Raw genomic sequence first — 17,224 nt, 5'->3', positions numbered from 1 at the left:
ATGTATGTTGCATGCGTTAATAAACTATTTGTTTTTTTTCTTATTAACCTGTCTATAGAGTCTCAACTGAAAACCAAAGATGGGTAGAAGTAAAGTTTTGCCTGCCCTACAGTACCTTGGCCATATTCATGTCAAGTTATACAAAACCAGGAATGAGGAAACTACTAATTGATAACTAAGATCTGTTTAACGTTTAGTTTACCATGTATCAGAAACTATGCGAAGTACTTTTACATAAATTTTATCTCATCAACACCACATCTTTAAGGTAAGAACAAGTGGTGGCCCCATTTTATAAAGAAACCAAAGTTTAGGGAGGACATAACTTGCGGAAGGCCATGAACTAATAAAAATGTGGAGACAGAACCTGGCCCTAGGATATAGGATTCAAGATCCCATGAGAGGAGGTGAGCTGACCCTGAGCAGCCCAACTGTGAATTCTCTGTGACTAATCTAGAAGGAGCCTTGTCAGAGCCAGAGCCCCTAAACATGACTTTGCCTAGTGATTCACTTCAAAGGTGATGGGTGAAAAGCCAAATTAATTGATGGAGTTAAGAAATAAATCCAGCTGGAGAAGTCATACCATAACTGTCTTTCAGGGGATCATTTTGTTCTGCAGATGCTGAAGCACTGGTTGTTCCACTGGGGAGAAAGAGCAAATCTTCCAGGCTGTCATCATGGTGCATCTTAAAGGGATCTGGAATAAAGAAGGAATTTAAAACTCATTCCCAATGAACACAACTAGAAAGATTATCATTCCTTATTATCCTCTGATGAATACTGATTAGCTACATGTGTGTCATCAACAGTGAGTTAAATATGTTGAGATAATATGTGATTGAATGTGGTGGGGAATCAAATATTCATTAATTCATTTGTGACAGGTTAAAAATACATAATCTCATATTCTCTAAGATTTAATTATCTAAATCAGACAGCCAACAAATACATAAAACTAAAACTACAACTAATGCTCGAGTCTATAATATATTAGGAGATGAGAGTACAAATATAATTAAACTTTCAATATGTATTTACAGAGCAGACATTCATTTTAGGTTATTAAAAAAAAAAAAAACACAGAACAAGTAAAAGAGACATTTTCACCTCCTGTGGAGAGCATGAAGAAAACTGCATTTCAAAAGCTGTCTGAGGGCTTCCCTGGTGGCGCAGTGGTTGAGAGTCCGCCTGCCGATGCAGGGGACGCGGGTTCATACCCCGGTCCGGGAAGATCCCACATGCCGCGGAGCGGCTGGGCCCGTGAGCCATGGCCGCTGAGCCTGTGCGTCCGGAGCCTGCGCTCCGCAACGGGAGAGGCCACAACAGTGAGAGGCCCGCGTACCGCAAAAAAAGAAAACAAAAAAAAACACCTGTCTGAATGAGACAAGGTGAACTGCTGGCACCTGGAAAGAATGAACTCTAGACTCAGGAGTTGGCATGAGTAAAGGCACTGAAAACATCAGGTAAACTCTGTACCTTCTTACATGAAAAAAGAGCAAAGCCATTCAGGCCAAGCAAGAATTCTGCTCTCCAAGGAGGCCATCTTGAAATGCAACACACATCTGAATTAGCCTGAAAGCTTATAAAAACCCGCTGCTGGGCCCTAAGGATCTGCATTTCTAACTAGTTCCTCAGGGAATGCTAATTCCCTTTAGGCACTTCCATTGTCAGAGGCAGCTGCACTGAAGTCCAGGCTTTAAGTGAATGTTCATTCCTGTGGCTCTGAGGCAGCTGCCCCTCCCTCTTCTAGTAAGGGATTTCAGGCTTAGGGGAGAGCGTGGCACTGCAGAATATGAACGAGCAGAAAGGAAACTGAGAAACTGCTGGGGCTGGAGGAGGCCCCAGTGCTGCTGCTTCAGAACAGCAGAGGAGCTAGAATCTAGACAGATTAGAAAGCTTCATTCTCCCCAGTCTTAACTTGGTTTGGGGTACCTGCTGCTTGCTCTGCCTCTCACACTTCCGCTGAAGGAAAACAGGACACTTAAACCAGCAATGAGAACAACTGTGGTATGGTTCGCACATTAGGAGGGGAAGAATGCTACATCACATGTAAAAATCAAAGATTTCTACAAAGTTCTGTGATTTATTCATTACTATTTTACTAGGTGCATATGATATGGCAGACCCTGTGTGCTCTAAAAACCCAAAGATGTACAAGATCAGGGTTGAAAACATTTAGGAGATGGATATACTTTAGTTCAAGTCAAGGAAGGTCTTCACTTGACAAATACTTAATCTGAGCACTAAAGAACTGAGTGGTTGCGGGACAGAGGAAGACCTTTTCTTTCTCTACCTACATACATTCCCTCTCTTAGTGATCTCATCCATCTCACAGTTTAAGATTCCATCTATAAGATGATGACACTCAAATTTGTATCTCCAGTCATCTCTACCTCCCCCTTTATTTCCTGACTTCTGTATCAAACTGCCAACACTTAATGTATAAAATAAAGCCAAAATGTAACCTGTTTCCCAAATCACTCCTCCTACAGTCTTCCCATCTCTGATGGCATTCTATCTTTTTGGTCCAAAACCCTGGAGTCATCCTTGATTTCTCTCTTTCATACACCACATCCAAGTCGTCAGGAAATCCAGCTGACTTGACCTTCAAAATGTCCCCCAGGGGGCTTCCCTGGTGGCGCAGTGGATAAGAATCTGCCTGCCAATGCAGGGGACACAGGTTCGAGCCCTGGTCCAGGAAGATCCTACATGCCACGGAGCAACTAAGCCCGTGAGCCACAACTACTGAGCCTGCGCTCTAGAGCCCACGAGCCACAACTACTGAGCCCGCATGCCACAACTACTGAAGCCTGAGCTCCGCAACGAGAAGCCACCGCAATGAGAAGCCCACACACCGCAACAAAGAGTAGCCCCCGCTCGCCGCAACTAGAGAAAGCCCGTGTGCGGCAACGAAGACCCAACACAGCCAAAAAATAAATAAATAAAATGAAAAAAAAAAGTCTCCCAGAATCTGTTTCTTCCCCACCTCCACTACAGTTTCTCACAAGGCTGCAGTGAAGGCACTGTCCAGGGCTGCGATCATCTGGAGACTTGACTGGGGCTGGAGAACCTGCCTACATGATGATGGCTTACTTACATGGCTGTTAACTGGAGGCTTCTGTTCCTCCCCACGTGTGACTCTCCACGTGTGCCTCTCCACAGCAGCAGCTATCGCCAGGGTGAGTAAACCCAGTGTGACCAAGACAGAAACTGTAGTGTCTTTTGTAATCTAATCTTAGAAATGGCATACCATTATTTCTGCCATCTATTCTATTGGTCACATAGCCCAAGCATGGTACAATGTGGAAGGTGACTACACAAGGGTGTGAATACTAGGAGGTGGGGATCACTGGAGCCATCGCCCTGAATTAGTAATTAAAAACTACTCACAAAGAAACGCCCTGGCTGAGATGGCTTCCCTGATGAAATCTACCAAACATTTAAAGAAGCATGAAAATCAGTTCTTCACAAACACTTCCAAAAATATGAGAGGAGGATACTTCCCAACTCATTGTATGAGACCAATATAAAACTAGACAAAGACATCTCAAGAAAGTAAAACTACTGACCAGTATCTTTTCTGAACATGGATGGAAAAAATCCTCAACAAATGTTTACATATGTGCCAGCATATAAAACTCATTATATACCATGACCAAATGGGATCCATCTCAGGAATGCAACATTGGTTTAACATCCAAAAATCAATTAATGGAATACATACATAACAACAGAATTAAAAAATAAAACCACATGATCATCAATAGATGCAGAAAAATCACTTGGCAAAATCCAACACCCTTTCACGATAAATCAAACACTCAACAAATTAGGAATAGAAGGCATTTTCCTTAATCTCATGAACGACATCAACAAGAACCGCACAGCTAAGACCATGCTTAATGGTAAAAGACTGGATGTTTTTCCCTAACTAAGACCAGGAACAAACAAGGAAGTCTGCTCTTGACACTTTATTTAACATTGTACTGAAGGTTCTAGTCAGGACAATTAAGCAAGGACAAGAAAAAAAAGGCAGCCTGATTAGAAAGGAAGAAGTAAAACTTTATTGTAGAGGACATGATCTTATATGCAGAAAATCCTATGGAATCAACTAAAATACCATTAGAATTAATGAGTTCAGCAAGGTTGGAAGATACAAGATCAATATACAAAAACCAATTCAGATTCAGAACAATCTGAAAATGAAATTAAGAAAACAATTTCATTCATAAGAATAAAGAAGAATAAAATATTAGGAATAAATTTTACAAAAGGGAGTATAAAACTTACACTCTGAAAACTACAAAAATATTGCTGAGGGCCTCCCTGGTGGCGCAGTGGTTGAGAGTCCGCCTGCCGATGCAGGGGATACGGGTTCGTGCCCTGGTCTGGGAGGATCCCATATGCCGCGGAGCGGCTGGGCCCGTGAGCCATGGCCGCTGGGCCTGCGCGTCTGGAGCCTGTGCTCCGCAGCGGGAGAGGCCACAGCAGTGAGAGGCCCGCGTACGGAAAAAAAAAAAAAAAAAAAAAAAATATTGCTGAAAGGAGTAAGATATAAACACATGGAAAAACATTCTAAGTTTAAGGATTAGAAGACTTAATATTGTTGAGATGGCAAAACTCCCCAGATTGATCTACAGATTTAACACAATTCCTATCAAAAATCCCAGCTGATTTATTTTTCTTTTAATTAATTAATGTTTATTTATTTTTGGCTGCATTGGGTCTTCGTTGCTGCATACGGGTTTTCTCTAGTTGCGGCGAGCGGGGTCTACTCTTTGCAGTGGTGCACAGGCTTCTCATTGTGGTGGCTTCTCTTTTGCAGAGCACAGGCTCTAGGTGTGTGGGATTCAGTAGTTGTGGCACAACGGCTCAGTAGTTGTGGCTCACGGGCTCCAGAGCGCAGGCTCAATAATTGTGGTGCACAGGCTTAGTCCTCCATGGCATGTGGGATCTTCCCAGACCAGGTATCGAACCCATGTCCCCTGAATTGCCAGACAGATTCTTAACCACTGCACCACAGAGAAGTCCCCCAGCTGATTTCTTTACAGAAATTCACAAGCTGACTCTAAAATTAATATGGAATTGCAAAGGATACAAAATAGCCAAAACAATCATCAAAAAGAAGACCAAAGTAGGTAGACTCGGGCTTCCCTGGTGGCGCAGTGGTTGAGAGTTCGCCTGCCAGTGCAGGGGATGCGGGTTCGTGCCCCGGTCTGGGAGGATCCCACATGCCACGGAGCGGCTGGGCCCATGAGCCATGGCCACTGAGCCTGTGTGTCTGGAGCCTGTGCTTCACAACGGGAGAGGCCACAACAGTGAGAAGCCCGTGTACCGCAAAAAAAAAAAAAAAGTAGGTAGACTCATACTACCCAATTGCAAAACTTACCACAAAGCCAACAGTAACCCTGACAGTGTAGTACTGGCATAAGGACAGACATACAGAACAATGGAACAAAACTAAGAGCTGAGAAACAAAACTGTATATCTATGGTCAACAAATTTTCAACAAGGATGCCAAGACAATTCAATGAGGAAAGAATAGACTTTTCAAAAAATGGAGCTGGGACAACTGGATATCCACATGAAGAACAATGAATCTGGACCCCTACACCTTTCACCATACACAAAAATTAACCCACAGTGGATCAAAGACCTCAATATAAGAGCTAAAACTATATAAAATTTTTAGAAGAAAACATAAGGATAAATCTTCATGACATCAGATTTGGCGATGGAATCTTAGATATGACACCAAAGCTTGAGCAACAAAAGAAAAACTAGATAAACTGGACATCATCAAAATTAAAAACTGGGCTTCCCTGCTGGCTCAGTGGTTGAGAATCCGCCTGCCGATGCAGGGGACATGGGTTGGAGCCCTGGTCCGGGAGAATCCCATGTCCCGCGGAGCAGCTGAGCCCATGCGCCACAACTACTGAGCCCACGTGCCACACCTACTGAGGCCCGTGTGCCTGGAGCCCGTGCTCCGCAATGGGAGAAGCCACCGCAATGAGAGGCCTCCGCACCGCAGCGAGGAGCAGCCCCCGCTTGCCGCAGCTGGAGAAGGCCCATGTGCAGCAACAAAGACCCAACGCAGCCAAAAATAAATGAATTTAATTAATTATTTAAAACTTTTGTGCTCCAAGGACACTACCAAGAAAATCAGAAGACAACCCACAAAATGGGAGAAAATATTTGCAAATCATAAATCTGATAAGCATCTAGTATGTGGAATATATAAAGAATTCTTACAGCACAACAAAAAGATCAACCAATTAGAAAATGGTCAAAGGATCTGAATACACATTTCTCCAAGGAAGATATACAAATAGCCAATAAGCACATGAAAAGATAAAAAGATAATCAACATCATCAGCCATTAGGAAAATGCAAATCAAAATCACCACAAGATACCATTTCACACCCATTAGGTTAGCTACAGTTGTTTAAAAAGGGAAAACAAGTGTTGTCAAGGATGTAGTGATTACAAACCTCATACGTTACTGGTGGGAATATAAAATGTTGCAGTTGCTTTGGAAAACAGCTTGGCAATTCCTTAAATGATTAAACAGAGTTACCATATGATCAGCAATTCCAATCCAGGTTACATTCCTTCATCTACACAAAATCTTGTACACAAATGCTTTAGAAAGCATTATTTACAATAGTTTGAAAAAAAAGGGGGAGACCAACCCAAATGTCCGTCAACTGATGAATAAACAAAATGCAGTGTATCCATACAAAATATTACATGCCCATTTAAAGAATGAAGTTCTAATCCATGCCAAAAAAAGCATGTACCTTGAAAACACTGGGCCAAATGAAAAAAGCCAGTCACAAAAGACCACATATTAACATGATGATTCCATTCATACAAAATGTCCTGAATAGGTAAATTTATAGAGACAGAAAGTAGATTTAGTGGTTGCTTAGGGCTGGGGTGGATAAGGAGATGGGGGTGAAATCTAAGGAGTACTGAGTTTCTTTATGAGGTGACAAAAAATATTCTAAAATGGACTCTGGTGATGGGTGTACATATATGTAAATATACTAAAATCCACTCAATTGTACATTTTAAATAGGTGAATTGTATGGTATGTGGATTACATCTCATTAAAGCTTGCTTCAAAAATTACGTATATCTGGGACAGCCAATGACTGGAGAGTGGTACAGAACATCAAGCACTAGATCATCTGGAACCAGTTATGGGCACCTTGTAAGTTAGATAGCAAAAAAGAAACCATATATAAGTGGAAACAAATAACTTGAGCTCTCAATCTGATTAACTCTGGCGTGGAGGTATCGACTACTGCTTTGAGGTGCTTCTGCAGTCCATCCCTCCCACCACTTCCAGCTCTAGGCAACTACAGGTAGGCTTTTTTTGTCTCTATAAATTAGTTTGAACTTTATACAAATTGGGTGTAAGTTTTAGTTTTCTTTTTTTTTGTCAAATGGGGATAATATATACTTGGCAGAGTTCGGTAGGAAACGCAGATAACGTGTATATTGAGGCTCTAGTACTGTGCCTGGCACAGAACAGGCATTTGACAAATGGTGGCATTAGTGCTATAATAATTCCTTTTGGAAGAACTAAGGTGCTGAGGTACTGTTGATCGTTTAGTCCTCAATGAATATGAATTTCAGCTTTTTACTCAAAACAGGTTTTGAAGGGGAGAAAACAAAGGGGTACCTGCCTCAGAAGAAGGGATAAATAGAGAGGAGAAAGGGTCAACTAAATGTTCAGGGGAAATAATTATACCTTGGTTGTGCTTTACAAGCTATATTTAGGCTGAAATGTTTTATCTCATTTACTGGTGGGAATATAAAATGTTGCAGTTGCTTTGGAAAACAGCTTGAACAGTGGTGATTGTGGCTTTTCCATGTTTATGTCATAGTTCACATTCAGCAGTCACAAGCAAGCCTTGCACTTACCAGTCTGGATAGGATTCACCACTTGCTCGGGTTCAAAGCAAAAGTTTGTATTTTCTGGCCAGTTCTGGCTGTTCTGATATCCCTGGTAGGCCATTTTCTCTTCAAGGAATTCAGTTGGAGACCCTTCAAATAGAAACAGGAAACAAAAGTTATAAGGTACCACTGTTGACATCTGATTATTTTTGGCTTTTGTAAATAATGCTGCTATGAACATTCAAGTACAGGTTTTTGTGTGGACATACGTTTTCAATTCTATTGGGTATATATGCTCAGCAGTTGAACTGCTAGGTGATACAGCAATTCTATGTTTAACATTTTGAGGATCTGCCAAACTTTTCCATAAATGTATATAAATGGCTGTACCAGTTTATAATCTCACCAGTAATGTCTGAGGGCTTCAATTTCTCCACATCTTCACTAACACCTACTATTATCTTTTTTTATTTTAGCCATTCTAGATATGGGTGTGAAGTGGTATCTCATCATGGTTTTGATTTGCATTTCCCGGATGACTAATGATGTTATGTATTATTTCATGTGCTTATCTAAGGTCACTTTTATGTTTTTCTTTCCCCAAAGAAAGGTTTATTCAAATAATTTACCCAATTTTAAATTAAGCTACTTGGTTTTTTTATTATTGAAATGTAAGATTCACTTTCTTGATGATGTCCTTGGAACACAAAAGTTTTTAATTTCAACGAAGTCCAGTTTATCTACTTTTTCGGTCATCTGTGCTTTCGGTGTCGTATCTAAGAAACCATTGACTAATCTAAGGTTACAAAGATTTATGCCCATGTTTTCTTGTAAGAGGTCTTATAGTTTTACCTCTTACATATACGTATATGATCCATTTTGGGTTAATTTTTTATATGGTGTTAGGTAGGGGTCTTAACTTCACTCCTTTGCATGCAGCTATCCAGTTTTCCCAGCACCATTTCTTGAAAAGACTGTGCTTCCCCCATTAACTTATCTTGGCACCCTTGCTGAAAAATGTAAGAGTTTACATCTAGACTTTGCCAGTTTCTTAAACTGTTAAACTTAGACTTATCACATGACCCAGCAATTCCACTCCTAGGTGTCTACCCGAGAGAAATGAAAACAAATATCTATACAAAGACAATATATGAATGTTCACAGCCATGTTATTCATAATAGCTAAAGACTGGAAACAAACACAAAATTCATCGGCTGATGAATGGATCAACAAAATATGGTACATATATTGGAATATTATTCAGCTGTAAATGGGAATGAAATACTGATAAACACCTCAACATGGATGGATAAACTTCACAAGCATTAATAAGCTAAGTGAGAAAAGCACGACATGAAAGACTATATGCTGTATGATTCTGTTTATATGAGTTTTCTAGAAAAGATGACTATAAAGATAAGAAGCAAATCAGTGGTTGCCTAGACTGTAAATAGAGATGGGGACTGAGTGTAAATGGACTCAAGATAACTTTAAGGGTGGTAAAAAAAATTTTTGAAAAATGGGATTGTGGTGATGAATGCATAGCTCTGTAAATTTACAATGGGTGAATTTTATAGTATGTAAATTATATCTCAATAAAGTGGTTAAAAAAAAATCTAGGACTCCCAGGTATGTGCCTTTAGCATATACTTCCCTTGTTGGGGGCTATGAATTTTTGTGGAGAAGGGTATGGAAGTGAGTGAGGAAAGAACTTTTGAAAGGCTGAATAGCTACAGTACGAACACGGTTGAAGCTTCCCTACTGCTCTGCTTCTGGAAAAAAGACTAGGACTTTAAAAAGATGTACCTGGGAGAAGGAGAAGGCTCAGCCACAGGGTACTTCAAAAAGATCCACATACCTGCTGCTAGTCTCAAGACAAACTTCGAGGGTAAGTGGCAGAACTGTCCCTCCTTTATTACTAGCTAACTCATCAGGTTGCCTTGAAGTGCAAATTTTCCCCTTCATGATTGTCCTTTATTTTCATGTTTCATAGAATCACCTAAATCTGATTTCAACTACATGAAGCGTTTGAGGAAAGAGGAGGAAGAGGAATGAAAAAAATTTTTTATCCTAGATTACATTCCCTGAAATGTTCCTTCAGGAACACATCCCAAGAGAATGTTAGATATCTGAGGCTATTTTTTTTTCTCTAAACATTTTTACTTAAGCATAATAAATCTGTGGACTTTAAGTTATCTTCCATGCCTGCAAGAATGGAAGGGGGATAATATACTGTATTTTTACTTAAGATATTTCAATTATAATTTTATAATTAAAACTCTTATGTAAGTGAAATGCCTAATCTCTGAGAAACTTATCTGCTGAAGGTAGACTGTACATGACAAAGCCTCCCAAGTTCCACCTGGCAAAGAGAGCTTCTGGCAGTTGTTCTTCCCTGAAGGTTCCAGGCCTCCAGACCTGCATACAACTAAGAAACTTCTGCTATAAGTTATAAGAGAAGGAAGCAAATCAATTCTTCAGGAGAGACTTTTTCTAAAATTTAGGCAGTATCTGTCATGAATATCTTTTTAAGATGGAAACTGATCATCATAATCATCTTTCATCAATAACAGTTTACAATGGATGTAGAGGATGTTCCACACATAGCTATTCCCTAGGTCAACTATCAATAAATGACAAAGGTACAGAAGTAAATACACCATTAGTTATGGTACAACCTGGGGACAGGGATTAGAGAAAAGCTCAGCAATACAGCTCAGCTATGGCATCTACCAGAAGGGACTTAAAACATCCTGCAATGTGGCCCTGGCAAACTCATGTCTAAGACCTCCAGAGGTTGAAATGCAACCTCTCCATCCCCTCAAAGCACTCCCTCCCTCCCCTTTTTGGTCTCTCCCCAGGATTCTTTCTCTTTTCTGTCCCTCCTTTGGCTTTAAGAGAGCCAAATTTAAATGGCATTTCAACACAAGGAAGTTCTCCATAGCTGACTATAGTCCAACTGGGTTAACTGTGTGATTTAATATTCGTAGTAGCTTATATGTACTCATCATTATTTCAGCAGATATATATATAGGTCCAGTTTGATATCTGCCACATTCTGATTTTTAGATGGTGCTGGAGAAAAAGTCGCAAGGCTGATGGAAACAAAAGACGTAAAATCCTCAGGAGAGCAATAAGACAGCAAGAACCAATCAACTGGTAATTACGCAGCTCTGAATTAACAGCACCAAGAAATATGAAATATTAAAAAAAAACAGAGATTGAGGTTCTTCACTTCAGTTTTCCCCAGGCAAACTTCCCACCTTTTCAATACTTTTTGATCTCTTTCCCTATCTGCTGTACACTGCTGGTGTACATGATTTGGGTTATTTACAGGGAGTTCAAAAAAAGAAATAGAAAAACAAGAAGCACCAATAAGAATTATTTTACTCTGAATTATTAATTGACAGATAGATTTCTTATGAACAGTATTAGTGGTCATAATTTGCATATTACTAACAAAAAAACAAATCTGTGACTGCTTCTATTTCATGTCCTTGGCTCTTTCCTTATCCGTCCCCCCTCCCCTGCCCTAGCGGCAACCTTAGAATTTTAGAGAAGAAGGCACCTAGGAGATCACCTAGTCCAAGCCCCTGAAGTTTAAACCATATCTCATTCAATTATCTATTTAAGCACCTGCTATATGCCAGTCACTGTTCTAGGTATTAGTGATACAGCAGCAAACCAAACGGTGAAAGGTCCTGCTCTCACAGACACTGATCACTATCATCACCATTACACCATGACTTGGGCACTATGGAAACCGAGCAGCAAGTATTAGTCTAGCTGAGGGTTTAAGATTACCCAACAATGCAAACCTCTGCAAGCCTCAGTTTTCACATCTGGTACCTGCCTTACTTACTTCATAAGGCTGAGGGAGGATATGTGAAAGTGCTTAGAAAACTATGAAGAACATGATAGTCCCACAACTATAATGGGTCATATAGGATAAGTGTCTACAATAACATGTATTAAGTGTTGCTACTGGAGTTTAAAGGTCACATAATATGGTCATGGGATGATCTGGAATATTTTCCACAGGAGATTAGAATTTAACTGGACCTGGAAGGATAGTTAGGAGGTTATAATTAAATGGAGCTGGGAGACTGAGAAAGAGACAAAGTGGAGAAGATATCCAGCAGAGGAAAATATGAGTTAAGACCACGGGCAAGAATGGGAAAGTAAGGAGCACACTAATTTGGCTGGAACACACTTACTGGGGGCAGCAGTTCTCCATAGAGGGCAGCTAGAGAATAGCTAGGGTGTCAAATGCCAAACAGAGTGGCATCCAAGAGTTGTCTGCCTATATCCCATCTAAAGGGAACCACCTCAGTCCCTTCCAGGTGATCCTGGTATGGCTGTCCATCGTGGTACTTTGCTTTCCTGGCCAAACGAGTATACTTGTGATTCAGGCAGTCCCAAAGTCCTTTGGGGAAATCTGATATACAGACATTTTAGAACTTGAGCCATAAGGCTACACTACACCTGGGCTGCCAGTAATCATTCTTCCCACCTTGAAAGAATCTGCCTGAGAATGAAGCCAAAGAGGGGGCAGGGACGACAGAGGGAGAGAAGGAAGAATGGAAAAGAGGGAGGAAGAGAGGTAGAGGAAGAGAGAAAAAAAGGGGGAGGTGAGAAAAGCACGAGAGAAGAAAGAGACTTTTGAGCCAAATATGTTATTCTAAAAACTTTACATGTTTAAAAAAACCAAAAAACTAGCTGTAGGCAGCCAACAAAGATGAAAATGCAATGCCCAGTTCCTTTAATTGAGGAAAAGTCTAAAAAGTAAAAAATATGTATTTTGCCTAGAGCTGTCTAAAGGTTTCTTCACATGCTAGAAATCTAAATCAGAAAGAAATATGATATTAAAGAAAGAAAACTGGACTGCAAATCAGGAGATCTAGATTCCAGTCCTGGCTCTCCCACTTAACTTTGGGTGTGACCTTGAGACTTTTAGAACCACAAACCATTCATCTATAGTAAAACACCAAACCAAACCAAACCAAATCCACAAAAAAAACATGAAACACAATAGGGTTGTGCTATATATATAATTTTCTTTTTCTTTTTTTTTTTTTTTGCTGTACGCAGGCCTCTCACTGTTGTGGCCTCTCCCATTGTGGAGCACAGGCTCCAGATGCGCAGGCTCAGCGGGCATGGCTCACGGGCCCAGCCGCTCCACGGCATGTGGGATCTTCCCGGACCGGGGCACGAACCTGTGAAGCCCTATAATTTTTAAAATGCATTTTAATTCTAAAATTAAATTTTAAGACCTTTGATTTATCTATTCATTTTTATATCCCCCCAAAACCTGGCAAGATACAATTTGCGCAAAAGTACTCAGCAGGAAGTACTGGTCATTTGCTTAAGCCAGAAAAATTACAATGAATCAAAGAACAAACCACAGTGTCACTGGGAAGGTTCACAAGCATATGGAGGAGGGAAGAAGAAAAAGTGGTAAAAACTTGGATAAATAAAGGGGAAGGGGGGGAGGGATAAATTAGGAGGTTGGGATTAACATATACACACTACTGTATAGCACAGGGAGCTATACTTAGTATTTTGTAATAAACTATAAGGGAAAAGAATCTGAAAAAGAATATATATCCGTGTGTGTGTGTGTGTGTGTGTGTGTGTATATATATATATATATATATACACACACACACACATATATATATACATACACACAGACACACATATATACACATATGTATAAACTGAATCACTGTGCTGTACACTGGAAAGTAACACAACACTGTAAATCAACTATACTTCAATTAAAAAAAAGAAAAGAAGATTGTCGGTTGGATTTCTACCAGGTCCCTGGTGTTCTAATAGAATATGCGCTTAATAATTCTCTTTGGAAACAAAAACGTGGAGAAATAAATAGCTCTTAAAATTAGTAAAAGTGGGACTTCCCTGGTGGCACAGTGGTTGGGAGTCTGCCTGCCGGTGCGGGGGACGTGGGTTCGAGCCCTGGTCCGGGAGGATCCCACATGCCGTGGAGCAACTGGGCCCATGCGCCACAGCGGCTGAGCCTGTGCTCTAGAGCCTGAGAGCCACAACTGCTGAGCCCACGTGCCACGACTGCTGAAGCCCGTGCACATGGAGCCCAGTGTTCCGCAGCGGGAGAGGCCACTGCAATGAGAGGCCCGTGCACCGCAACGAGAGGCCTGCACACCTCAACAAAGAGTAGTGCCGCGGCTGGAGTGAGCCCGTGCGCAGCAACGGGGGCCCAGTGCAGCCATAAATAAATAAATAAATTTATTTTTAAAAAATTGGTAAAAGTGCTGTGGATAAGAATCCACATGCCAACGCAGGGGACACGGGTTCGATCCCTGGTCCGAGAAGATCCCACATGCCGCGGAGCAACTAAGCCCGTGCGCCACAGCTACTGAGTCTGCGCTCTACTGCCTGCGAGCCACAACTACTGAGCCCACGTGCCACAACTACTGAAGCCCACATGCCTAGAGCTCATGCTCCGCAACAAGAGACGCCAATGCAATGAGAAGCCCACGTGCCACAACAAAGAGTAGCCCTCGCTCACCACAACTAGAGAAAGTCTGTGCGCAGCAGTGAAGACCCAACGCAGCCACAAATAAATAAAAAAATATATTTATTTTTAAAACTTTAAAAAAATTAGTAAAAATATTTAAAAAACAGTAATATTTCATAGGATTAATTTATCTCAGTTCTAAAATAAACTTTAAAAGGCTGTGATTCTCCTTACATTTCTTAACCTTTTGGAGAAAAGTAGTTTTTAATCAGAGAAGTGGGTACATTTTGCCCGCACATTCTGGAGAAGGAACATGCAACTCTGGTTATCTCCCCTCCACATTGGTGCCGCAGCACAGCTTAGAGAGGCTCTCCTGGGAGCAGCATTCAGAACAGCCCCTGGCCAACAGTGTTATTAAACAGCATGTTTGACAGAGGCTCACTCCCACATCTTCATTCAGTGTTACTGACCTAGATTTCCCTCTTAAAACTCAAGCAAAAGCAGGAAAACTCCCTTGCAGGAACAACAGCCTTCAGAATAAATGTGGTGGTTTTTTTTTTTAGCATAATTGCAATCTACTCAGAGAGTCTATTTCAGTAAAAGAATGAAAAATGAAATTCAAAAAAGAAGCAATTTACTTAATGCACTGGAAACAACCCTAGATACCCTGGTTCTCCTATAAATGTAGAATGGGAAAAAATAGTGGCCAGTTTCTATTTCTGTGAATTGGAAGCATTTAACAGAACGGGCAAATGGCTAAATATTTAAGAAGTATCAATTAATCAAGTAGTAATATCTGTATATATATCAAAGCCAGAATAATTCTATCAGGTAACACCCATGCCAAGTCTAAGACAGACCAAGAGATCTTAATATTTAAGAGAATATAAAAAGTTCATTGATATGGTTTCAGATTCTACATTGCAAATAACCTTTAAGAAACTACCACTTGTCCAGTTTTGATGTCAAATCAAAGAATATCCACAGTTATCGGAAAAAAAACTATCAAAATACCCTTTCTCTTAGCTTACATATATAAGTGAAATGGATTTTCTTCATATACTTCAACTCAAACAACATATTGTGACAGATTGAATGCAGCTGTCTTCTATTAAACCAGACAGTTCACCAGAACTAAACTTTTTAAAAGAAGTATACTTACTAAACTTTTTAAAAGAAGTATACTTATTGAACTTACTAAACTTTTACTAAAGTTTTACTTACTAACTTTAAGTTAGTAAACTTTTACTAAACTTTTTTTTAAGAAGTATACTTATTAAAAACATTGGGGGGGAATGTTAACATTACGTATAATGAATTTATTGTTATTTTAACGAATACTTTTTTAAAGTCTCTCAGTTGTAATATCTAATTTGAAAAATATTGATAGATATAACCCATATAAACAAAAGCTCTTTGGGGTCCTTAAAAATTCTGTAAATAGCTTTACTGAGGTACAATTAACATACAATAAGCTCCACATATTTAAACTGTATATTTTGATTAATCTTGACTATGTATGCCATCACCACAAGAGAGAGAACCTATTCGTCACCCTCCAAAGTTTCCCAATTTTTAAGAGTGAAAAGTGGTCTTGATAACAAAAAGTTTGAGAGCTGATGCCTTAAGAGTATTTAGAGACATTGTCCCTCTGGAGAATTCTGCTATTTACTTGGAGAGTCAAGTAAAAAGATAAAGAAGCAAAAAAGAGCATAGATTGGGGCAGCAGATTAAGGTTCTAGTCCAGCTCTTTGGAGAGACCTTAGTTATTAACTCATTTAATTACTTCAAACCTCAATGTTCTCACCCACATCATCAAAACATTGCACCAATATCTGGTATCTAAGCTCCCTTCCACTTATAAAAGTCTATTATATTAGTCCACACCTCTCCATACTACACTGTAGGCTTATGTATTACCACTATCATTCTTCTAGCCCCCTCCCCCAACACCTCCCCTCTCTCCCCCTGGAGTCAAGAAGTCAAAGACAAAGTTCAGGCTTCACTATGTTCTGTGATAGAAATTTAGCCATCTTAGAAATGAGAAAATAATACAATATCTCACTAAGGGCTAAACTGTACGATGGAGATGTTTAAAGTACACACGTAAAGAGAAGTAAGAAAATTAATGCTGGCAAGAGGGCTTCACAGATAAGACAGGAGGCAATCTTTGAACGTGATATTTTCAATTATTGTTGACACTATAATACATGTGAGAATGCCTTAGATTATTATTACAAATATAAAACAAAATTGGCCAGGGAAATAACGTGTATATCCATACACACATTGATTGTAGAAAGACAAAGCAGTTGTGGCAAAATGCTATTGATTGGTGAATCTGGAAAAACACACAAAAGTTCTTTGTTTTATTTGTTCTTTTCTTTCGTTTGTCTGTATATTTGCAGTTATTTCAAAATAAAAATTTAAGTACTTCTATTTTCTAAAAATAGAAAAAAAAGTGACAGAAGAAAGCTAACTCCTTTCTCAGATTTTCCACCAACTCTACTTTCTTTAATAGATTTAAATGCTCATATCCAACTATATTAGGATGTCTTTCTCCTTTGTACTAAACAGGCAAAAAGCTCACCAACCTTCCTGATTTGAATAATATTTGACCATCCCTAAAATGGCCGGAGACTTTTTTTAAAGACTTCCAGAGCTCTAACAATATTTGAAAACAATGAAGCATTGAAGGTCTCAAGCAGGAAAGAGATGATGACTTTGAGTTAACAGTTTCTTTTCGGTTTGCTGTAAAACAAACCAGCATGCTTGTCTTGGAAATGTCATAAAAAAAAAAAAAAACCACAGTATGCTC

General features: G+C 39.8%; 1 protein-coding gene across 12 annotated transcripts in view; it reads right to left on the bottom strand.

The window, feature by feature from the left end:
- Nucleotides 1–17,224, bottom strand: part of MAP4 (microtubule associated protein 4) — a 170,668-nt gene that overhangs the window by 50,661 nt on the left and 102,783 nt on the right. For all 12 annotated transcript variants that reach the window (XM_082637953.1, XM_082637952.1, XM_082637950.1 and 9 more), the window contains exons 4-5: nt 7,934–8,056; nt 584–697 (exon numbers count right to left, since the gene is read on the bottom strand). In XM_082637953.1, coding sequence (XP_082494079.1) covers nt 584–697; nt 7,934–8,056 — 237 coding nt within the window. The remainder of the gene's footprint in view (nt 1–583; nt 698–7,933; nt 8,057–17,224) is intronic.

Source organism: Mesoplodon mirus (assembly GCF_964341445.2).
Source record: "Mesoplodon mirus genome assembly, chromosome: 12".
Taxonomy (NCBI): Eukaryota; Metazoa; Chordata; class Mammalia; order Artiodactyla; family Ziphiidae; genus Mesoplodon; species Mesoplodon mirus.
The sequence above is the reverse complement of the archived record's forward strand: the minus strand, read 5'-3'. Positions and strand labels throughout refer to the sequence as shown.